Here is a 25,458-nt window from a genome sequence, read left to right on the forward strand (position 1 = left end):
GTTGTTGGTTTTGTGCTAGATTTAACAAACACACTATTAAACGTCTGTTTGATTTTGCTCGCCATTACTTTGGGCGAAGGTTTAATTATACAATGCCGTCGGAACAACCGACGACCGGAATGCACAAAAAACGCAAAGATAAGAAAAGGCATCCGAGGCCCAAAACTGACGACGAAGCCTCTTCTAGGCCAGTTGCCGGTTTTCAGTGAGGCGCTTTCGCAGCCCCTAACACCCGCTACCTCAGAACCACAGGCCGCCACTGACTCCCACATGGAGGTGCCTAGGCCTCTGGATACTCAAGGTGTTGGACCAATGGAGATTAACCCTTCAGATGGTTCCGGAGCAGCTGAGCAGGCATCGGCTTCTGAGGGTGTTTTCAGGCCTACTCAACTTACCATTGCAACTACAGCCAAGACTAAACCTACATTAAAGACAAAAAAGCAAGTACAAGATTCACCTGGACAGGCCTCCATGCCTAAAAAACAGATGCTTCAAGATGGCCGAAGACTTGATAACTCTGATCAGGGGTTCCCATCCCCCTCCTGATAAAAGGCCTAGGCAGGATACCGATTATGATTCCTCTGACCAGGTTTCAATATATTCTGATTCCTCTTCAGACCAGGGATATTCTTTACCCCCCTATGAGGATTCTGATGCTGAAGAATCAATTCCTTCAGCTTCTTCTCCTGAGGATTATTCTTTTGGGGAAACTTTACATACCATGAGGGAGCATTTCCATTGGGAGGGCCAGGATTACTCAGAATCCAAGAAAAGGCTCAGATACTTTCTTTTACTGCCTCAGCACAGGCCCCTTGCTATTCCGCCAGTGTTGGACATTGTGGATAATGTGTTCTCTGAATCTAGTTTAAATCCTGATTCTTTACCCCTAGCTCCAGTCAAGCCAGACAGGTACTACAGAGTCCCTGACTCTCACAAATTTCTTTATAAAAACCCTGTTGCTGACCCAGAAACTATTTCCCAGGGTCCCAAAGGGGTTAAGGCTTCCATGGCTAAGAATCCAGTTCCCTCGGATAGGGACTCTAGAGCATTAGACAGATGGGGAAAGAAAGTTTGCACCTCTGCAACTTTAGCAGTGAGGGCTCTAAATTGCCAGGTTCACATGCTCAAATATCAACAGTATTTACTGTCTCATTTAAAACAGAAAATTAGTACAAATGCAGAACAACCTGACTATAAGGAAATGCAGGATTTATTGCATGCAGCTGAATAAGTGGGAAAGCATACTTTGCAATGTGATTTTGATTCATTAGAAGCTTCTTGTAGAGCAGCAGTTATAGGATCTGTGATTCGAAGGCATGCTTGGTTAAAAGAACAAAGTTTACCAGATCATGTTAAGGCAAAATTATTGGATGCTCCTTTGTAGCAAGATAATTTATTTGATATTAAGGCAGAAGAGGTATTAAAGAAAATGGAGGATAAGGCAAAATCTATGCAAACAGTGAAGGATTTCTTACAGGTACAGCCACCATGATTTAGCAGAAATTGGCCTACAAAGAATTGATCCTTTCCAGTGTCAGACAGGCCACAAAGAGGCAGATACAGACGCCCAAGAGGCAGATCTCAGCCACAAGGATCTTACAGACCACGACAGTGGGGTGCTTCAAACCCAAAAGGAGGTGAGGACAAGTCACAACCTTACAGGAAACAGTCCCAATGACTTCCCCCTTCCAATGCAAAGCTCTTCCCTTTTGGCAGCTCCCTTAGGGGGGAAACTAGCACTTTTTTCTCAAAACTGGCAAGCAATCACCCAAGACAAATGGGTGCTGAATATTGTGTCGCAAGGTTACAGGTTCCACTTTCACACTTTTCCAAGGCTAAAAGGAATGCCAGACCTGCCACAAAATCAATGGGCAGAGGCACACAATCAAATTTCAGCTCTCATGGACATGAGAGCTATTCAAAAAGTACCACAGCAGGAAAAAGGACAAGGATTTTACTCAAGACTCTTCCTGGTGCCCAGAAAGGACAAAGCCTGGAGACCCATTCTGCACCTTTCCATTCTAAATACTTACCTGGATGTTCCGAAATTCAAAATGCTGACACTACAACAGCTCCTTTCCATGTTGGGCAAGAAAGCTTGGCTTGTTACTTTGGACCTCAAAGAGGCATACCTGCATGTCCCCATCAGACAAAATTGCAGAAGATACTTCAGATTCATAGCTGGTTCAATGCACTACCAATTCTCTGCACTGCCCTTTGGCTTATCTACTGCACCCAGGGTCTTTACCAAGTGCCTGGCACCAGTAATTGCATTTTGCAGACAAAAAGGAATTCAAATATATCCATATCTGGACGACTGCCTGATACAAGCAGAGAGCAAGGACATTCTTCTACAGCATCTGGCGTTCGTAAAAAGATTGTTAAATTGCCTAGGGTACACAGTAAACGAAAAGAAATCAAAACTAGTGCCCTCACAAGAGATAATATTCCTGGGTGCCAGCTTAAATGCAACGGCCCAGATGGCTTATCTCACGCCAGACGAACGAGGACAACTGACTCAGTATTTTCAATTGATGGCAACAAAGTCCCAACTTCCTGCAAGAAAAATTCTGCAGGCCTTGGGATTCATGGCATCCTGCATACTACTAATTCCATATGCAAGACTGCATATGAGGAAATTACAATGGTACCTAAAAAGTGTTTTGATCTCAACATTCTCATAGCTTGGAGACAGTAATACCAATAATTCCCTGCCTACAACAGGAGTTTCGATGGTGGGCACAGGCATGTCACCTCAACAAGGGTCAGCCTTTCACTCTTCCCACAGCCAGGCAGACTTTAACAGATGCCTCGGATTACGCCTGGGGAGCACACATGGCAGGAAAATGTATTCAGGGCAAAGGCCCACAGACCAAATGCATCTTCACATCAATCAAAAAGAGATGTTGGCTGTACAAAATGCCCTTACAGCTTTCAAGGATCTTCTGCATCCAGGACAATTACTATTAAAGACAGACAACACCACTGTAATGTGGTACATAAACAAATAAGGGGGCACTCATTCTTACCCCCCATGCAGACAAGCCATGACCTTGTGGAATACAGCTCTAACCTATCAAGTCCATCTGCAAGCACAATTCCTGCCAGGAAAGAAAAACACTCTGGCAGACGACTTTATTTTATTTATTTTTATTTATTTTATTTTACATTTGTTGACCGGGCTAGTCTAGCTGGATATGTCCATTTTCAGTAGAGGCCCGGGGAGAAAAGCTCCAGAAAGTTAAGTACAATAAACAATAGACAAAGACAAAGATAGGTACAGCATCATTAATGCTAAAAACAGGGCAATTGAATAGAGGTAGTACATGAAAATAGTCAAATACATAGAAAATACACCATACATAGACAATACAATGACTTAAGCAGAAACATCATGGATCCTCACGAGTGGAAATTAAATCCACAAATTTTCAGCATGATAATGCAAAAATGGGGGTGCCCGGACATAGATCTTTTTGCCTCACCACTGAATTACCAACTACAAAAATTCTGCACAAGGACTTATCACACACAACCATGGAAAGCGGATGCTCTTTCGTTCAGCTGGAAAAGCCTACATGTTTATGCCTTCCCACTTCTGCCTCTCCTTACAAAGGTACTCCTAAAAGCCAGACAAGAAAAACCACAGATGATTCTGATTGCTCCAGACTGGCCTCGCCAGCATTGGTACCCAATCTTAAAGAACTTGAGCTAAGGATTTTGCCTCAAATTCCACACCTTCTGACTCAGCAAAACAATCAGATTCTGCACAGTCAGCTCAAAACCTTAAGCCTGGCTGCATGGCAGATTCATTAGGCAAACAGACTACTTCTCTCTCTAAAGCTGTTATGGATGTCATTTTGGAGGCCAGGAGGCCTAGCACCAGGAAATCTTATTCAGACAAGTGGAAGAGATTTTGTGCCTGGAATCAGGCTCAAAACCTTGATCCTCTGGTCCCTAACATTCCTCAGATACTACAATACTTGACTGAGATGCTGGACAAAGGACTATCCTTCTCATCCATTAAGATTCACGCTTCTGCCATCTCGGCTCATTACAACACAGATTCTCCTATTTTCTCTCATCCATTGCTAAAGCAGTACCTCAGAGGGGCTAAAAACATAAGACCGCCCCGGAGAGCACCAACACCAACTTGGGACCTCAATTTAGTTTTGGAAAAGCTCACTTTGCCTCCTTTTGAACCAGCCAATTCAGCAGAGTTAAAATATATATCGTGGAAAACTGCTCTGCTTCTGGCAAACCTCAGCACGAAGAGTCTCAGAACTGCAGGCACTAATGGCAGTGGAGCCTTTCATCGTTTTCCACCAAGACAGGGTTTCTTTAAGAACAACCCTTAGGTCTCTAGTGTGGCTCTTAACCAAACTATTCACTTGCCAAAATTTTATCCAAATCCCCAAAATAAAGGGGAGAGACTTCTACATTCCTTGGACATACACAGGCAATTGCGCTTCTACTTGGACAAAACAAAAACTTTCAGAAAATCTGAACAATTGTTTGTATCATATGCTGCAGGATCACAGGGAAAGGCTATTTCAAAGCAGACCATTTCAAAGTGGATAGGACACTGTATCTGGCTCTGCTACACACAACATGGGAAACCTGTCCCTAGTAATATTAGACCACATTCCACCAGGGCAACTGCCACTTCTACTGCCTACCTTAGAGGAGTACCTACCAAAGATGTCTTGGAAGCTGCAACTTGGAGTTCAGTGCACACCTTTACCAAGCATTACCATTTGCGTCTTTATTCTAGATCCAGAGCTGGCTTTGCCACTGCAATGCTGCAGGGCCTTATAGCCACACCAAATCCTCTATAGAGCCAGCCACCCAAACTCAGCTTTGGGATTCTACCCAAGTGTAATGACTGCAGCAGTGGAACACTATGAACATGGTACAGTTTTGTACCTACCATAAATGTAGATGTTCGAGTGTCTTCACTGTTGTAGTCCAGGTTACCCACCCGCCAGCCCCTCTTTCTTATCTGGATCTAACCTTTACTACCTATGTGGTGTATTTGCTGGTTACTGAAGGTTTTATTTTTACCTTTTTGGTATGTTTTATTAGCAATATGTATTGCCTACCATTTTTGGGGGCACCTGACATCTGGGGCAAGAAAAACTGAAGAAAATGGCGTCAGTTGCTTCTTGTATACCCCTGGCACACTGACGTCAGGGAAGAGGCGACAGCAATCAACGCTGGGCCAAGACTTTGGAACTCAGGCCGACTGCGGGCCCGTCTGACGGCAAGATAACCCAAGTGTAATGACTGCAGCAGTGAAGACACTCGAACATCTACATTTATGGTAGGTACAAAACTGTACTTTTGCAAGTAAAGTGGTGCCATGTCTGTTTTTCATTTGTATAAATGTAAGATTGCATATGTTGTGTGAAAATTTAATAAAGATGTTTGTTGGGGGGAAAAAAAAAAAGCTTGTGAATAGAGCCCCTTATTCAGTTGCTATAAAAATATGTAGAGCACAGGCTTACATGTGCTATGTCAAATGGAAGCGATAATATGACTGTTGGTGACTGTGGTAGCTACTCTTGGGAACATTGCTGTTAAAGTAACTGCTAGTGCTTGTTACCATATAACAATGTACTAAAGTTTAAATGTGCTTATTGTTGCCTTTGTAGATAAAAAATGAGATTCATGAAGAAAAGAATGTGTGTGGGACTCTCGAGTTGAAAACCACAGTGTTGTGATTGTAGAGGTCAGCATTCTGTGGAGCTAAGTAGCAGTGTGTTTTATAGCAAGGGGGCATTGTGCAACCGTGGCACCCACCTATAAGTGCAAAGGGTTGCAGGAAGCAGTACATCTATTCAGAGACTGGTAATAAAGTGATGAAAGTATTGCCTGAGTAGTGTAAGGTGTCTGACAGAAACTGTACTGATACCGAACTGTGAACAGGACAAACTTTAGTAAAGTAACAGAAATTCGTACTCACAATGACTGCTAGACAAAGGGGGATAATGGTGATGAGAAAACCAACATTTGTTTGAGACCCTGGTTGAGATGCATGCTGTGGTACTTTCTCGGTTTCCCTTTTTGAGCTTGATCTAGAATGACCTTTGTTTGCCATCAAGGGTTGTCTTTTGCTGTTTTGCTTCTGTGCTACGTTTAAGTTTTTGTCTTCGGCTTTTCCCAGTTAGGGGTCGCCACAGCGGAACTCCAGTCCGCTAATGATTGGCAGATTTTTATGGTGCCGAGTTGCCAGCCCGACACCCAACCTTCAGCGAAGGCACACCCATTCATGCATGTGTTTCGGAGGCCACTCTACCATGGGGAGGACATGCAGACTCCACACAGAAGGCACTCCAGCCGAGAATCGAACAGGAGAACCTCTTGCTGTGAGGTAACAACGCTACCGCTGTACCACCGCGGCTTTTTCAAATTCAATAAGCCCAACTGGTGCATTGGCACTCAATTTAATCTCCCACTGCAATGTTTTATAATTTCCATGGGCCACACCTTGCATTATGTTCAACTTTTTCCAATACACAATATAAATTATGATGAGAAGAAAAACAAATGTTTATAAAATGCATTTGTACTTTTCTTTTTTATCTTATACATATGTTCATAAATTCTCTCCTTCAGTTTACAGTCAGTTTTCCCTACACAGAATGCCAGATATTCCTGAAAAACTGTTAAATACACAACACCTTGTGTATTACTGTTAAATCTCCCTGAGATTTTAATAATCTGTTGTGCAGCAGATAACTGACTGTCCCACGTGTGCAATTACAATAAATGCAAACACCACATTTGGACATTATATGGGAACACTACCTTTATTAACTCAGATATGTTGCAACATGCTTTTTAAAAAAAAATGTACCCCGCTTATAAATAATCTGGGGTCCATCACCCACTTTATTCACCATATCAGAATTAGCATTAACCAATTGCCAGTTTTTATTCATAATGCCACTTATATATTTACTACGTTTAAGTGCCTATGGTTATTTTTCTTACCATGCACTCTCTTTGGTTCCATTTGTCTGTCATTGTCATTCTTTAGGATGTCTGTCTAGACTTTCTAGAGTTTCCTGTTTTCACACCCTTGAGTCTTGTTGTTTTTCAAAGGCCTGTGTCAATATGAGAACTTGTCTCTTTCGATGATTGATACTTCACTAATAGCTCTCATGGGTGTGAGATTACTTTTTTCCCTCAGCTTGCACTCACACTACTATACCTTCATTACAACTTGTGATGTCTCTGTCTTTGACTTTTTCCCTTCTGGTGTAACATTTATGCTGTTCTTATGGAAGGCTGGGTTTTCCCGCCTTTTTACATGTCTGCATTTTAGGCATGAGCAGTATGCAACCTGCATGGGGTTCTGCTTCACACTTTCATAGTTTTTGATTGGGGATTCTTTTCAACTCTTCTAGTTATGTTCTGTTTCTTTCTTTCACTCTGCCAGTGAGCAGGCAAAGTGTAGTCCCAGCGATTGCATTCTAGCCCCTGTAGGTCCTAAATCTGCCCGTTCTGATCTTTCCTTTCATTGACATGTCTTTCAGATTCTTTTGTGAAACCTATTCTCCACTCCTCTCCTCCATCCTGAATCCATTGGAAGTCTTTCCCTTTTTAGTGTGGATGTCCAAGAAAACTCCATTATTTAGGGACTGCAGAAGTGGGAAAGGGCCCATGTTGGACATCCTTATTTGTTTGTCCTATTCTAAGATTCCCTTGTGCCATCTTTTTAGGGATTAGTTGATGCCATTTAGGCCCACACTAGTCATCCTTTCTTACTCATCCCAGCTGTAGGAGTTCTTTAACACATGCTGTTCCTGTATTCTGCACTTGCATGTATAATATATAGATAGAATTTTTGAGGGGAGCACGTATTTGCACATTTCTGTATGTATATGCCTGTATATAGGTGCAAATTGTTTGAGTTGCATTTTAGTATTTGTTGTTTCATCCCTTAAACTTGTACATGAGTAGACTCTATCCTGAGTATCCATTTTCTTCGCTTTAGTAAGAGTTTGTGCTTATCTACGTGTGTATTCTAGAATTGTGCGTCCTATATATGCATTTGCACTTGTGGGGATGTTGTCTTCCTATTATATTCGTAGGCATGTTTAGGTTTGGGGGGATACGTTTTGTTTATGTGGTTCTTTGAAGATCCGTGCAAAGGACTTGAATCTTTGAGTAAGTTATTAGGACATTTTACTTTGTTAGATTCACATTACAATGCATGCCTGGTCTCTGGACTGAACCTCCACTCTATGCCAAACTGGAGTACCATTGTCGGCAGTTGTATGTAGAGCCACAGGTAGCTTATTTTGCATATGATGCTGTTTCCCAGTCTGGCACCCCTAAACCCAATGTTTAAGCAAAAAAAAAAAGTCCTTTTCCCCGATCTGGTGTTCCTCGCTCTGTGTCTGTTCAAGTCCTAGTGGAAATGCTGCAGGAGGGGTAAAAAAATGTTTCCTTTAACAGTTGTAGCAAACTGTTTGCTACATTTGAATGCAGTAAAGATGTTCTTACAAATTGCGCTGCATATAAAACTCTGTGACCTGACCACAAAAGCCATACTGGCATTTAGAAATGCTGGTACAGAAGTTAATTCTGGTACTGGACTGCCCATCAGTCGGCATCTGTTGGTCACCCCCCCATCACCTTGCTGCTGGGGTGGCTGCCCTCTTTGTGCCAGCCTAGCTATGCTACTGGTTGGAAAGGTTCCTAAAAATCCTTCACAAGTCTCGTGTTGCTGGAGGTAGCCTTTGAATTGGGGGATTTTAGCTTGGGTTGCCAGTGGCCTGACTTGCCTAGTATTAACCTTTTATATCCCGGTCCCATTTGTCTTGCTATTTTACTGTTGTTCAGATACCCTTAACAGTTGGTCCTTAATAGCCCCCACCTTTATGCAAGCAATATTTTGAGGTCTTCCTCTCCTAGTTATGATCCTGTTCTTTAAAAAATGACTTACTCACTCTGGAAACTTGCCAGATTTCAGGATCTTATCTGGATACAGTTAGTTTCTTTCCTTGGTCGTCAGACCAGTTTCCTTGTCTCTTTAGCAACCTCTTTCTGCCTTGAGTAATGCCAGATCTCTTGCAGTTTGATTCCTCCTGTCCAAAACCGGACTTGTGTACGTTTCATGATTTTTTTTAGGTTCAAAGGAAGGGATCGTGAGGGTATGTATACGGATTCACTATACAATCTCGAAATACTGAAATGTCGAAATTCAGTATTTTGAGACTGAATAGTCGAAAAACCACATACACAAAAACCCACAATAACGAACACCTACAATCGCGACCATTCACACACAAACCAGGACATAATCACACACACACACACACATACACCTACCTAACTAAACAAACAAAATAACACACACAAACACACTTAACCTACCTATAAGCAGGCCCCCTGCACCCCTCACGTGGGGGGCTGCGCCCCACCCCCCCCCACTTATATATTCGTAACTCAGAGGTCGCACTAAACACACAGCAAACACCACCGCACACACTAAAATCCCTACCCATTATCCTCAAACACACAACACTTACCTGAAACCCCAGATAAATCCACAAACTGCACCACATGTCACGAACGCGACACCACGATAGCGGCGAATTCGACATTTGCGGATTCGGCATAGTGTAGTTTCAATTAACTGCACTTTCCACTATTCGGTTTTGACATACTGAATTTCGACATTTCAGTACGTCGAGATTGTCTAATGTATCCATGTATACATGTTTGGCTTCAAGTGGAGTTGTGCACGTTTTTAATTACACATTTTTTTTCTAGTATAAACTAGCCTCTGTGCTAAGATCAAGACACTTTGTGTGGTATGCTTATAGGTTTGCTTTCGTAGTGCCATTTACTCATCGGAGGTTGGAGTCTTTCTGTGCAACATTGGTATTCCTTCCTTCACTTTTTTTGTTCTTTGATATTGTGGCTTGAATACCATTTAACTTATAGGCTTCCAGTCCTAAACTATGTATCCTTGTATGGTTATTTATTGGTCTTGGCTTCTAATATAATACATTTCTGAACTTTTACACTTTCCAGAAATTGTTCTTCTGTCAGGGCCATGTGCTACAATAGGTTTTTGCATAAACTGTTGATATTTTTGCTCCTTATCCCTTGTCTCAGTTTTGTTTCTTGGAAGCGGACATTAAAATCCTGTGCCCATATTCTGTTTTCCTTTCTGTTTATCTAGTGTTTCCAATAGAGACTTGGCCAACTCCACTGCTCTTTAAGAATGCTGGATTTTTTTAAAAGGCCTGTAGATTATTCTGTTGACAGGCATCTAAGAAAATAAACTCCTGGCATAGTATCAGAAGGGAGCCATTCAGGCAGTTATGTGATATGGCTATTTGAAAAAAAAATGCTTCTGTTGGAGTATCTTGTTCATTAAAGTTGTAAGTTTCATAGTCTTCTTTTACGTGGTCTTGCTTCCCCTTAAGCTGCCTTCTGTGATAGGAAAACAAAAAAAGCACTTGGCAGACTTCAAACGTGAATGAAAATTGTTAGCATCGTTTTCCCCAGTTGTCACTTCTGGTCTGGGGTTTATCCTTATTGTGGCAGATGATACTTATCGTTAGGTAGATAAGTATTATACAAAGAGAGAGAGAAAGAGGTGATCCAATGGTCGTAATGCATTCCAGTTAGAAATTTTCCTTGGAGCTGTTGCCTTTACAAACACCTTTGAGTAACCACTTAAGAAGATGAGCCTAGACTGTGTCCTGCAGGTAGAAGTAGATGGCCCTGTCGTATATGAAAGTTGTGTACTAGCGACACCCATCTTTCTGTATGAACCTATCTTCCCTTCCACTTGCTTCAGTCAGGGTTTATGAATCCAGTTCCTTGATCTTTTTTTTGTTTCCTTGCTCTGTCTTAGCATAGGCTTTCAGATGTTTGACGATGAGTCCTTTAAAGTGCAGGATTGTGGATATGGGGAAGAACTAAGTGCCTGGGGAAGGTATTGGATGCTACTCTGCTTGAGGCCTACTGGCTTGGAGTCCTACAGACACAAGAAGATTGAAATGGCTTCTTCACATCTGTTGTGGTAAGTGAAAAGTTTAATTCAAATTATTTTCTCGCTTAAGACCCTCGAAAAGGTAGCAACTGTATAGATGAAAGCTTATGTAGAACAGCATCAAAGGACCACAACACCACTATGGCACTACTATCTTTAAAAAATCCATGTTAAGGGCTATGAATGATGGCACTTGGTTGCAGTGGTTTTCACTGACCATTTTACTGGTTTATGTAAGGAGTTAAACTGCTATGGACTAGTAAACATTTCACCAGTGGCTGACAGTTTCCATGGCAACAGGACATTTTTGCATTCAGATAGTTGACTCTAAGTATCCTACCTGCTGAGCTTTTAAAACTGGCAGACCCTTACCATTAGGCCACCTTTTTTATCAACATCATCACAATTAGTTTCCCATTCATGCATTTGCCGTACAGCTAAAACATCTGCTGTAGTTATTTCTCTTACAAAACAAAAACAGTAGACATTGTGCACTAGTTCTCTAATTTTGGCCTTTCTGCTACCTCATTAACACCTACCAACAGTTAATTAAGTGTCGCACTCCTGACTGCTAGACGGCAGGACAGCAGTTGCCTATAAATGACAATAACAGAAAACTAAATGTCAGAAAATATTTTCTGCAGAACAAGAGAAGTACGTTGTCTTGCTCAGCTGCAGTCATGTTTTTCACATGTAATAAGCCTGTTTGTGGTAGTGAGTACCTTTGATTTTGTATGTAATTACGTTACAGCAGAACACGCTGTGTGCAGTTGGCCTTTCAAACACTTTTGGCTTGAATGGGACAATGTAGTCCAGACAAGTAGTGCTTCTGGCATGATTAACACTACAGCACAATCAGTGTTGTATGAGAGTTAAGCATCACAAAACAAAAAACATAATGATTGCGACTCCTAAGCTGTTTGCACACATCTGTGCCATCTAAGTGAGTTGCTCTGTTTACTGTTACGGTATCTTAGTTCGATGGCAACACCCAGATCTGCTCTGAGTTACAGCACAAAGGCAAGAAAATTACAGAACCAACTGATATTGCCAACATCCTGGCAGATAGGTTCAGTGCTAACTTTACCTCCCTCTCACCCCTGAAGGGCCCATATCTATAGAGGAAGAATGCAGAGTCCCTGTAATCACAAATATGCAGGTAAAAGCTTCACTTTCTAAAGCCAAAGACACAGCATCCATGGGAGCAGTCAACATCCCAGGCTGCATTTTACACAAACTGGCCCCCCACTTAAGCACCATGTTCAATAATAGCCTTGTATCAGGCTTTGTGCCCACAGAATGGCACACAGCAACAGTTATCCCACTCCACAAAGGGGGAGCCCCCACTGATCCCGGGAAATATCGACCTATTAGCCTGACGAGCCTGATCTGTGTGGCCATGGAACGTATCATAATGGAACTCATAAACAAAGACATTGGTAACCTCCAAACTCTGGATCCCACCCAGTTCGGGTTTGTGAAAGGCAGATCATGCCTCCTGAACCTGATCGACTTCTTTGAGGCAGTCACCAAAGCCGTAGATGAGGGTAAGGTGGTTCACACAGCCTATCTTGACCTTGCCAAGGCTTTCGACACCATCCCCCATTCTGGAATTATAGCTAAACTCACTAAACTAGGTATAAATCCGTACATCACAAGATGGGTTGCCAATTGGCTCACTGACGGAATCTGGCCTCAAAGCCGTGACAAGTGGAGTACCACAGGGTTCCGTCCTGGGACCTCTCCTGTTTGGTATCTACTTCTCTGAAGTACAGGCTAACACAGAAGGCCTCTGGCTAACGAAGTTCGCAGATGACTGCAAACTAGGAGCCATAGTCAAGTCCCCAAATGATGTGGACATCCTACAGAAGATCCTTGCGGAGACAGATGCCTGGTGTCAGAGCCATGGCCTCAAGCTCAGTGCCAAAAAGTGCAGTGTCATCCCCTTTGGTAAAAACTCTGTACCCATGAACTTACCACATAGGCAGCAATCTACTTAACACCGAATGTTTGGCATCTACTTCTCTGAAGTACAGGCCAACACTAAGGGACTCTGGATAACAAAGTTTGCAGATGACTGCAAACTGGGAGCCATTATTGAATCCCCAAATGATGTGGATACTCTACAAAAGGGCCTTACAGAAACATATGCTTGGTGCCAGAACCATGGGCTCAAGCTCAATGCCAAGAAATGTATAGTTATCCCCTTTGGGAAAAAACATGTATCCGTGAATTACCATATAGGTGACAGTACACTAAACACCGAAAGTTTGATAAGAGACTTAGGGACACAGGTGGACAGTGGTCTCACCTTCGATAACCACATCGCCACAACAGTCAGGAAATCCTTCTATGTGGCACACCTCATCACTAAGGGCTTTTCATCCAGAAAAAATGAGGTCATTGTCCCACTGTACTCATCCCTCATTAGACCCATTATAGAATACAATGCCCCGTTTGGTATGTACCACTCAAGACATCTGCAACAACTGGAAAGGCCACAGAAATACCTCACTAAAAGAATCACAGGCCTAAAGCAGATGCCCTACGCTGACGGCTAAAAAACTCCAGCTATACTCTGTCGCATATCGTATACTCAGAGGCGATCTTTGCTTAACATACAAGGCCATGTCAAACCCAGAGCTGTTGGACATGCTACACTTAAAGAAATCCCAATCCCTCAGAGCCACACGCTCCAGGGATCTAAATCTTGTCATCACAATAAACAAAACATGCTGGAGGGATAGGTTCCTGACCCAGAGACTCCCCAGACTCTGGAATAGATTGCCCATACATGTCAAGCAGAGTGCCTCTTTGGTCCTCTTCAAAAGGAACCTTGACGATTGGATGGGAGAAAGGAAATTCACCCCGGGGATCACGTTAGTCGCCCTGCTAGACAGGGGTCCAGGGAAGTAAATAGTGTGGGAAGAAATAGCCAGGGAATTGTTATGGCTATGCTTGTATAGGCCCTAGGGCTGATAGCCTAGTACCAACCTATGAACCTAAGAGACCTTGGGACCTAGGTGGGACAGTAGTCTCTCCGTTGATAGTCACATCGCCACAGTAGTCAAGAAGTCCTTCTACGTGGCACACCATCATAAAAGGGTTCTTATCCAGGACAAAATAAGTAATTGTTCCCCTCTACTTGACACTCATTAGACCCATTACAGAGTACAATGCCTCTTTTGGAATGTACCTCACAAGACATCTGCAGCAGGTGGAAAGGCCACAGAAGTACCTCAAAAAGAGGATTACTGGCCTCAAACAAATGCCCTACACTGACCGCCTCAAAAATCTCCAGCTTTACTCCGTAGCATATCGCGTACTCTGAGGTGATCTCTGCCTAACATATAAAGCTATGTCAAACCCAGAGCTGTTGGACATGCTACACCTAAAGAAATCCCAATCCCTCCAAGCTACACGCTCTAGGGACCTAAACCTTGTCACCACAATAAACAGGACATGCTGGAGGGATAGATTCCTGTCCCAGAGACTTCCCATACTCTGGAACAGGCTACCCATTTATGTCAAGCAAAGTTCTTCATTAGCACTTTTCAAGAAAAATCTTGATGAGTGGATGGGAAATAGGAAATGCACCCCAGTGATCACTTCTGTGTCTCTGCTCACCAGTGGCACAGGAAAATAACTTTCTTGAGTGGCGTAAACCAGGGAACCTTGTTGGCTAGGCCTACGTATGCCCTTGGGCCAATTAGCCTGGTACCTATTTAAGAACCTATAATATGCATTTCATCAATACCTTACATTTGCAGACCATACCACCTGCATAGCCAAAGCCTTACTTGAAACTTGATGGAATATTGAGCTATATGACATCTGAAACAAAATGTGCATTATGAAAGGGCAGCTTTCACTAATTTCATCTTACATACACTAAACAAAGTCACTGTACCATGTGCAGAACAGCATATGCAGTATTATAGCCAGCATCCCTAGGACAACATTGCCTGTCATGGTCCTAAATAAAATGGTTGCCTATTACTAACAGAAACAAACTGGTTATAGTCTTTCTGACTTGTAAGCTGCTTTTTCTGGCCAGCTATCCATTTACTGTCAGGTTCTTTTCACCTGCCATCCCATCTTTCACACTGCATGCAACTTCCAAAGCATTTTTAGTGGCTAGCTGAATGCTTTGGATTTACCTTCCTTTGGAACTGAGATGTTGCTCAGCCTTTCTATCCTTTTGCACAGAATTGACCAGGTAACTCCAGATTCCAGTACCATAAACTTTGAGCACTTTCATCTGTCATGAATATCAGACTTCATCAGAATGAAATAACAAATCACCCTTGCTTCTTATGGTCCATGGGAAGCCACACTGGAGTACAGAGAATTATATCGGCAGTTCAAGTTGAATGCCACTGAATTTCCTTGACTTAATGATAGAGTTTGTTTCTGGTGTTTTACAATTGAGGGCAGCCAAATTATGAATAAAAATGTTAACTATAGTTGCAACCATTAAAAGGATTTTAAAAGGCTTTTAGATTTAAATGAAAAATTGTGGGCACTAACGCAAGTATTTTCAACTGAACAAAGGCTTGTTATATAGGGCTTGTGGGGGGTATAGTGTTTAGAAGTCAGCTGATTGCCATGCATTGCTTTTTATTAATAATTTGGTATTTCATTCTGATGAAGTCTGATATTCATGACAGATGAGTGTTCAATAAAGTTTACTGCACTGGAGTTTATGGTTACCTGGTATTAGTTTTGTAGCAGTTTTACTTTTCTTTATTTCAATTATTTTTTTAATTTTTGTATTGTTTTGACCCATTATTTTTATATCTGTGTATGTTTTGTTTTTACTGTAATAATAGTTTTTAGGTAGCTAAGTATCTAGTAACTACAAATAAGTAAATTGTAGGAGCTTTACCATTTGCCTCCCAGGATCAGTTAGCTAGAGTGGTCCAAGCTGTATGCAAAATAAGAAGTTAGTTTCAAAAGCGCAACTCTGAAGTCTTGAGGGTCTGCATATAATTCCCATGATACTTAGTGTGCAGTATATGTAGCTGTTTTTATCTGTGAATTACGTGGTTGCATGGCTAATAACCTCTTAACCTACAGGCATTGAAAACACAGGCAAAGGCTCTTGAAAAGCAGGTGCATTTCACTGAATATTTGGATAGATAGATAGCATTACATTTGCATACTCACTAGCGTAACTCCTCTCATTTCCAGTAAGATTGTGGGATACTACCACTCAGAAATGCAGGTTTAAAAAAGTGACAAAAAGGTACAGAATATAAACAAAATTATTACTAAAGATGTAACACACTGGGTTTATTTTCTTGTATTGTATTCCACTATAATATGTATTTGTCTTTGTATATCTACTTCAATTTGTGTTATGTAAAAACTTTCTTGACTTTCAAACTTAAGCTGATGTTATGTAACAAATTATGTGATTGTATGGAGCTTTTCTCCCCAGGTCTCCACTGGAAATGGGTCATTGGGCCCAGTGGACTTTCCCGATCAACAAATGTCAATAAGTAATAATAAATTAGATATCCTAAACCATTATGACTGCATTACCTCTCACCCATTCACACACATACCTCTTGGTTCCAGTTGTGGAATATGGCTGTTACATATGCAGTGTTAAGTATTTTGCAACACTGCCCTGTCCAGTTTAAGAAGTGATCTACAGCGTGTAAATGAACTGTGCAAAGAAAACTATTAGATGGCTTTGGAGTGTTCTGGTAGTGTGGTCAGAAGGGGGCATAGATGGTAAATCTGTGCCAGCCTTTCGCATGTGTGTGTATATGTATGTGAAAATCATATCCAAAAGTGTGTGTATCAATTACTTGGAGCAGTGATACAGAGCACTGGTTTCACAGAGAGGGTAGTGGAAGAGTTGGCTTGGAACACTCTGCTGAGGACTCAACTCTACAGCTGTGTCAGTGGGGAGTCTTGTTGGGGGCCTGGAAACAGAGAGAGAGACTGTGTTCCCTGTGTGCTCTTAAGGGAATTTGTGCTTGGTGCAGAGAGATGCATGTAAAAATACTGTGCATCTATTTTTGTTCCAAGTGAACATCCCTCACCAGTGTCAGTGGTGAGGATTCAGGCTCCTTGATTACTGGCCAAGAGGAGGGGCATCACCATTACCACACGAGTTAACCAAATATATCGCAAAGTAATAAGGAAACTGTGAGGGTTATTTTAACTTTCTGTTTCTTAACACATTCCTGAGGGTTTAATGATAGCTATGTACACTAAAGAACATTAAAGAAGATTAGTTGATTCCACTTAGTGCATCTGCAAATCTGCCATGATTTCTGTACACATAGTAAGATGAACAAAAATGAAAAGACTGATTGGCATTTTAGACATTCAACTTTTTTTTTTGCTTTGTGCTATCACTTGCCTTGCTTACAGCTAATGCTACAGAATCAGAACGTAGTGGTCACAAACCTAGTGACGCCATCAGGTCAGTGATGACATAGGGGTGAGCTGTTGATACAGTGGCTGGTGAGTGGTCAGGCTGTAACAAATTGTAATTTTAAAGAGGCCATGTGGAATGTTGTGGCACTCTATTTTTAAGGTAAAATTTGGTACCTTCTGGCAAATACCAGACAGTTGAGCGGTATGGCATTGAAAGCACATAACCTGACAAATGTTGTTTCATTGCCTTTACACTGGCTTTTTATTTGTTACAGACAAGTATTATTTGTTCAGAAATTTTCCTCTTATGTGCTGGGTAGAGACTGTGCTGTGACGTACTGAAAGTTACTAACAATGACGGGACCCATAAAGTACATATGTTCTTGACTCTGCGCTGCATTCTCAGACCCTTTAGCACCTTCCAGATTTGCTTTTTGAAGTCCATTAGTTTAGATTTTGTCTGGAAGATTTTTGTTTAATGCTTTCTCTCCATCATAGAATGTTCAATTATGACGTTCTATAAATGTATGCTAGATTGAACCAGTTTGCATAGTAGGTAATGATACAATACCGTTTTGAAGTATTACATTGACTTCCCTGTTTCAGAACTGTAGAGACATCACTAATTTGGCCCATACATTCATAGCTTTTAAACAGTTTTGTAAACATTCTGTTTTACAGTTCAGAAGATTAGAACAATTCAGTCACATGCTGTTTTAATGTTGTTGCTTAATTTACCCTGCTGACTTTGTGTTTTGTTTTGTTTAGATATTGAATATTTAAAAGGTTTTAAAGTGATCCTGGAAGAGAGTAATTCAGAAGGCAGACAGTGCCAGCACATGAGTTTGAGAGATCCCAAAGAACTCAACTACACATTCCAGACTGTTGTAAGTTTGTTTTGAATGTGTTTTAATTACTGGTTTTCACAGTATAATTGCACATTTTTAGCATTGCTTTTAGCTCCTTGACCCAACCTTTGACAAAACTTTATATGATCCCCTGTAATTTTATTTTTTAATTAATAACTAATGCATAATCACATTCTCGAATGCCTTTAACCTGCTGTTGACAAAGCTGATGAAGTTAGACACCTTAAGTGACTTTTCTTAAGTTTGAGACTCTTCTGACCTCACTTGCCATATGTTCCCAACGTTGCGTTCCTTCATATGGTTTTAGATATGCTATATTTTGTAGTCTTACATACTACAGAATTAAACGGTATAGCGTAGTCGTTATCCTGTTAAAGAAAGCTTCCTTGTAGTTGTCATAAGAGTTGCATATATTTTCCTTTTGCTTTTATCATTTTTCTGCTGTGGATGTAAAGCTGCTGTAAATGTCTTTGTTTTAGAACAGGTTTTGCCGACCTAGCAATTCATTAAGGACCTGCTGTAGTTGGGCTGCTGCTAAATATGGTCATTTCCTTTGCATGGGTTAACTTGCATTCCAAGACTTTGCGTCCAAGATGTGGAACTGCACAACCAAGGGCATTGGCTTTCACATATTTTCCAAAAGAATTAATGGCCTGTAAAACACATCTCAGTCAGTGTCGAAGGATGCATACCTCTCAACTCTACAGAATGTCCAGATTTTTGCCTCATAATTTTTGCCCATTTTTCATAAAATTGTGGGGTTTCTTTGGCAAATTAGCAAATCATTAAAGACTGAAGTGACTTCATACCCTTCAGAAAATTCATGCTTATGAAAAACCTGTTATTCTATCAACTTTCTAAGTTTGTAGGAGCAATATTTAAAAATTGTCCTATTTTTGGGCCTCTGCCCCACTTTTATTAATGTCTTTGTCCAGATTTCTTTCTCTAAGAGGTTGAGAGTTATGAAGATGAGTGCTTTTAATTTTCTGTATCTGCACTGGGTACCCATAGCTGGAGTTTTTCAGAAAAACTGCAAAATCCACTGTCCAGATAATATGGTAAAACCTCAGTGGCACAAAGCTCTGGTCAAAGTAACATGCAGGCTAAGCTGAAGGAGATGTTTAGATAGCAGAGCGGCAGCAAATATTGTACAGTGTATGGCTATAAAATTTACAAAGTTCATGGCAAGGCCATACAGGAAGAGTATTTGGATAAGTTTGGATCCATCTATCTCTGCTATATCTTTTCCCAGTCACATCAGTAGTAGAAAGGGAGGGTTAATATTAAACTGTAAGAAGGGATGGCCTTCAGAAGTAAAGTGAAATGTTCTGTATGAGCACTGTCGTCATTATTTGGGACATCAACCACAGAAGACCCAACATTTGGGCTGACTTTCAGAACTCAGCATTGTTCTACTTCGAGGCTGGGTGAATATTCTCCCATTAGAGATACCTGGACATTCACTGTATGCCTGTGCTAGTTCAGGTCTTTCTTGCCACATTTCATAGGAGTTTTACTAATGTTGTACATTTGTAATGTGGTGATGACTGGCCTTCTGCCAAGCTCAGTCAAGAAAGTACCTTCTTAGGGAAATTTTCTTATTTATTTGATGTTAGTGACAATTAATTCAATGTATTTTAGTAGGGTTTAGATGCCTGGTTAAGATATGTTATGGCATGTCTACCCCTAGGAAAGAAGGTAGGTGCTCTTGTAGGTTAGAGCAATCTCAAAGACTACCATAGTTTGTTCTGTTCAGACACAGAGTGGTACTGACAGGTGTAATGTATTTCAAAGGTTTACATCCAAAACCCTTAGGATGGGGGGCATTCCCTAAAAATTGTACAGCCCAGAAGAGATTCAAGGTCTTGGCTTTTACTACCATTTTGTCTTCCATTTCAGCCCTGACCTTGAATGTCCCTTCTAAAAAGCAATTAGAAGATGGTGCTAAGGTGAAAGCAGTCAGGGGCCTAGGTGATGTGGCTGTGGCATCTAATGTGTCTGCTTTGTTTCAAGACATATGTCCTATGTGAGTTGCTTTTGTAGCCCCCACCCACACACATTTTAGGGTTCCAAGGCCTCTGTCTGGCAAAGATTTCTTGAAGGCCATCATGCCTGTGGATCCAGGTTTGTCCCATCAAGCCAAAAACACTCGAGTTCATACTCAACATTTCACCTCGGACACCTGTGGCTAAAGTGTTCCTTGTCATTTCAGAAATGGGAGCTGTATCTACAGTTTTAGTCAGGAAAGACTTCCAGCATCACAGTGTGGGGGTCAGTAAAGCTTTTCATCAGTCCCTGGCTTCTAAGGTGACAGCCCCACTAAAGAGGACTGAGAAGGGAAAACAGGGCATCAACACATAACTCTGCAGTTTTCTTGGCCTCTAGTATTAGGGCGGTATCTACACTTCCCTGCTACCTTCCCCCCCAGACTGTTCCCTATAAATGGATTTCTTTGGCTTATGGGTTTATTTAGGTTTGCAGAACCTGCAGCCAAATGCAGGCCTGCCCTTAATGACTGGAGTCCCCTTTGTCCGAAGAAAGAAGGAATCCTCCTATGAGAGGTAAGTTTAAGAATTGGACTACTTTTCCCAAATGTCTCTCCCATTGGGTATGACATGGGTACTGATGTTGTCATGTCCTCTACTCCACCTAGGTAGGAAATCTTATTTACAGACTGCACTTTGTAACACGAAAGGCCATCTTGGGTAGTAAGCCAGAGACGTCAGATACTCAGCTGTTTTGATTTACTGCATCTGTATGCCCTTATAACTGTGGCAGTTCCTCTGCTTTTGAGACATTGAGAGAGATGCATTCTTAACAGCATGTTAAGGAACTGAGCATCCAGCCTGCATCTTGGAAGCATCATAGGTTACACATTTTTATTTATTAACTTATTAATTAATTAATTAATTAATTAATTAATTAATTAATTATTTATTTATTTATTTAACATTTGTTGACTGGAAATGTCAGACTAGGACAGTGCCTGTTTTCAGTGGAGGCCCAGGGAGAAATGCTCCAGATGCATGTCTCTTTGGAATGTGGAGAAAACCAGAGTACCATGAGGAAACCCATGCAAACACAGGGAGGGCATGCAGACTGTACTGAAGGCACCCCAGCTGAGAATTGAAGCGAAGAACTTCTTGCTGTGAGGCGACAATGTTAGCCGCTGCACCACTGTGCCTACAACCTTTATGAGAACCATGTGGCAGATGTAGCAGTGGTGTCTGGGTAGCCAGAGAAGCATCAGAACTCGTACCCACTCTCAATACTATTCCCAATGATAAGGAAAGCCAAATGATTAACAAATTTGGGAAGAAGGTGTAGATCGGTGCCACTGTTATCGGAGTCCCAATTAGTGTTTCGTGTTTTGTCTTCGTTTTGAATAAGACATTTCCAATGTGCATTGTGACATATCTGGTGGAGGGAGAGCGAGACTTAAGTTAAGGTAATGCATTTTTGACCTGGAGTAACATTTTAAGAAACCTTGCACTTTAAGTTCTGCAAATGAGTGTACATTGCATTGCTTGTTTATTTAATTAATGTTTTAATTACTTGAAAATTGTCAACCAAATAAAGCAGTGATCAAAACTGACCAATTTCTCTCTCTGCCCAGATATGTATAGGGAAAATAAATTCCATTCCATGCAGATAATTCATTTCTTATTTTAAAGGCACAGCTGTACAAACAGTAGAAGTTACAAAGAGTAGTTATGCTCAAATTGGTACTAAAAGCATACCTCAAATTTAATTGTGGATATTAAAAGGTTTTCTAAGTGCATCTACTCCACCCTGGTTTCCAGTGATTTCTTATTATATTATATGATCAAATGGTAACAGTAATCAAAATCTGTTTGTGACCGGTAGTAAGATTCCCAGTCCTAAGTGCATACTTGAGGGCTGACAGAGTTGTAAAGGGAGAGCGATTATCGTCCACTTTACACAATTCACCAATAGTTATTTTCCTGCCTTCAGAGTGGATTGTGTGAAGTGACCTCTGAAAATAGATTTCCCTTTTCAGCAACCACAGTTTTAGTTACAGTCCTTAATGAAGTAGTTACATTAACCACTGCACAGTAAAGCTGTATTTTACTGAAAGGCAGTTGCAAATTTCACTCAGTCTGTCACATTTTTCTACTGAAAACAATTAGATCTGCATTAGAATAGTACCACTAGAGGTCACAATTCCATTGTACAGCTAATCAGCCATAGAGTATAATGCTTCCTTCTTTTGCCAGCTGGAAAGGGTTCAAATGTCCTTCATTAAGGCTTTTGTAGCCTCAGTTGCTCGGACTTTAAAAGCTATTCCTCTTCTTCATATCATACTGCTCCCTGAATAGGGATCTAGGACTTGTTTTCTGGACATGAATAACCCTTTCCTATTTCCGATTGTTGTATCGGACTTATACTTCTGTAAGGGTCAGTACATACAGAAAAGCAATTAGCCTTACGATTTTTATTCAATGTAGAAGTAAATGCGACTGCTTTGAGTCAGTGGCTCCCTTACTTTTGAAACAATCTGATACGTCCTTAAAACCACGCTTTAAAAGTGACATTGAGGATTATAGAGGTACATATCATTTTCAACACAGGGCAGCAGGCATTAAGCTTCTAAGCTTGTTACTGAATCTGTGTTTTCATCAGATGTACACAGCATTTTATGAAAATGTCAAAATAGACATGTTTTGTTTCATTTTATGTCACTTTAACCTCTGTATTGTATTGCTGTAATGACTACAGAAGCCCATTTAGATGGGTCACTGATGACCTATTTGTATGTTTGAAAAAATGGATTTCAAGAACACTCAACAAAGGCTAACAATCATGTTCTGTGGTACATATAGTTTTTGTTACAATGTAGTGCAAGTAAAATTTTTGAATACTGGCATTTATTTTTTGATCGTGACCATTGTTTATTGTTAAAGCATTTGTAAGGTACAGACCTTCTGGCTTGCCGAGCTTTTATCATAGATGGTGTGCAGTAATGCAACAAGGGACCTGACCCTCACTTGTGTAGAGAAGTATCCTGCCCCAAGTTTTCATCAGCATTAAAGTCCCACTGCTCAAGTATCACAATTGACGCAAGCATACTTAAGCCATGTGTCCCCAAAATTCAACCCAAGAAGAAGCAGGTAAAGTAAGTATCCATTTCTCTCTTCCCCCACACCAGTTTTACCAGGTGCCTAGGCTCTGGTCACCTAGGTTCCAGTCTGGGCTTTATTCCTCTACACCAGCACAGCTTTCTATTTATTCGCAATATGGCTGGTGGCATATTGCTTTATCTTGACTGAAAAAGAAACTGAATATTTTTGCAGTGAACCCCATAACTCGTGTAACAGTATAATCCTGCAATAACGTATACTATCATGTATTGCTTGCTGATAGAGAATATGTGAATAAATTACGTTCATACATATTTACAATAACCATGTAAGAACAATATTTGAAAACTTTGGTGAGTACGACATCTTGTGTATAATGTTAATAACCTTCCCAGAGCAAGGCTTGAACTAGAAAATGCCTCTGGAAAATAGTAGTAGGCAGTCTGAAATGTTATAGGCAATTTAAGACGAGGAGCTTTTGACTTTTTATGCAACAGCGCTTTCTTTGTGTTCTCCAGAAAAATGACAGAAGTACTTGTTTTTTTTTTTTGCCTCTGAATTTCCTATTGTTTATTGAAGCATGCCTTACTTACTGTAGTTACTCAACCACTGTTTACAAAAGTGAGCAGAAAATATATAAACATAAAATAGAATATAAACAAACCAAGTTTAAGTGCCTTGTTACCGAGACCCATTCATGGTATGGTGCTAAACTATCAACCTAATGATCCAGCTTTTGATGCACTGAAAAAAATTCAGCCGACTTTGTTTCCTTGTTTTTCTACACAGCAGATTGAATCACAGCCTTTCCTGAAGCTGAAATTCGAATCCAGTTACACTGTAAAAATCGTACCTTTTCCGTCAATCAGAAATGAAAGCCACTACCCACCTTTGTACTTCACCACTTCAGGTGAGCATGATAACCAGCTGCCTTTTATGTAGTTTCATTTCTAGGGCTAGAGGTATGCATTTTTGTTACTAAGTTAAGTCAATGATAGACCCTGTTAAGTTTAACATTGTTTGGGATGGCTGTGACACTTTGATCATATTCTGTTTATCTTATAACATACGTGTATTTAACATTAAAGCATCTTGGAAGCAGAAATGAAAAGAAAAGTAATTACGTGCAGTAATAATTGTATGAAAAAATGCAAAAGGAAGGCTGCATGCAGGGCCGGTGTTAGCATTTTGGGGACCTCCAGCAAATGTCAAGTTGGGGGCCCCTGAGCACTTCCTAAGTATCACCCTGTCTCTGCCAGACTTCCTAGCCATCCATTTAGCTCATGCTGCAAACCTTTAGGAGTAGTACACACAGACTGGCCTGTAGCTACAATGCTCTTACATTGCAACAAGCTTATGTACCACAGTATGTTGGCCCTTCTCACAAAGGGACATTCACAGTTATTGTCATTTAGATGTAACAAGGATACATTACAACAACTCTGTACTCTGATGGACTTAGTTTAAATGGTACCCTAGGCCACTGCCTACTTCACCCCCCCCCCCAACACACACATACATTTTCCAGTGCTCCCCTTTGTTTCTCCCCATCTTGGGTTCCCCACACCATGGAAGTTACTTTTTTCTTCCATTTTTCATATTTTACTTTTCTCTTCAGCTTTTTCAAGAAGCCATGACTTTGTATATGCTCTGAAGTGCTTTTATGTCTTTTTTTTTTTCTTTTTGCACGTTTTCATCCAATGATGGCTTGAACAAAAATTATGATTAAAGAAAGAAATGCAGTGTTGCTGTTCAGCTTTAATTTTCTTTGCATCCTTTCAACATGCCTTTCCTGACCAAGACAGCACAGTGATAACCATTTAGGAAATAACTCAATTAAGTCACTCTCCCAGAAGCCATTGGGGTTATAGATGCTCTAGAATACATTTTAAAGCATTTTTAATTCAACGGTAACCTAAACAAAATTCATGAGTAAGAAAGAATTGGAGTCTTACTTTTTTATTTCAGTGAAGACATAAATTATGCCCAAGGCTTAATATTCAAAGCTGACAAAATCGTAGCTCACAATAAATTAACAAGCCACTTTGTTGTGAGGATACTCTCTGGTGTT

At 40.8% G+C, this 25,458-nt stretch overlaps 1 protein-coding gene across 2 annotated transcripts in view; it reads left to right on the forward strand.

Moving 5' to 3' along the window:
* IL17RD (interleukin 17 receptor D) overlaps positions 1-25,458 on the forward strand; it is a 693,504-nt gene that overhangs the window by 441,843 nt on the left and 226,203 nt on the right. The window contains exons 4-5 of one of the 2 annotated variants that reach the window (XM_044078768.1): positions 18,185-18,303; positions 24,180-24,297. In XM_044078768.1, the coding sequence (XP_043934703.1) occupies positions 18,185-18,303; positions 24,180-24,297 (237 nt within the window). Of the gene's footprint in view, positions 1-18,184; positions 18,304-24,176; positions 24,298-25,458 lie in introns of both variants that reach the window. The other variant, XM_044078767.1, reaches the window with a different exon arrangement.

This window comes from Protopterus annectens, chromosome 7.part1 (genome assembly GCF_019279795.1).
Source record: "Protopterus annectens isolate FY-2018-M chromosome 7.part1, PAN1.0, whole genome shotgun sequence".
Lineage (NCBI taxonomy): Eukaryota > Metazoa > Chordata > Ceratodontiformes > Protopteridae > Protopterus > Protopterus annectens.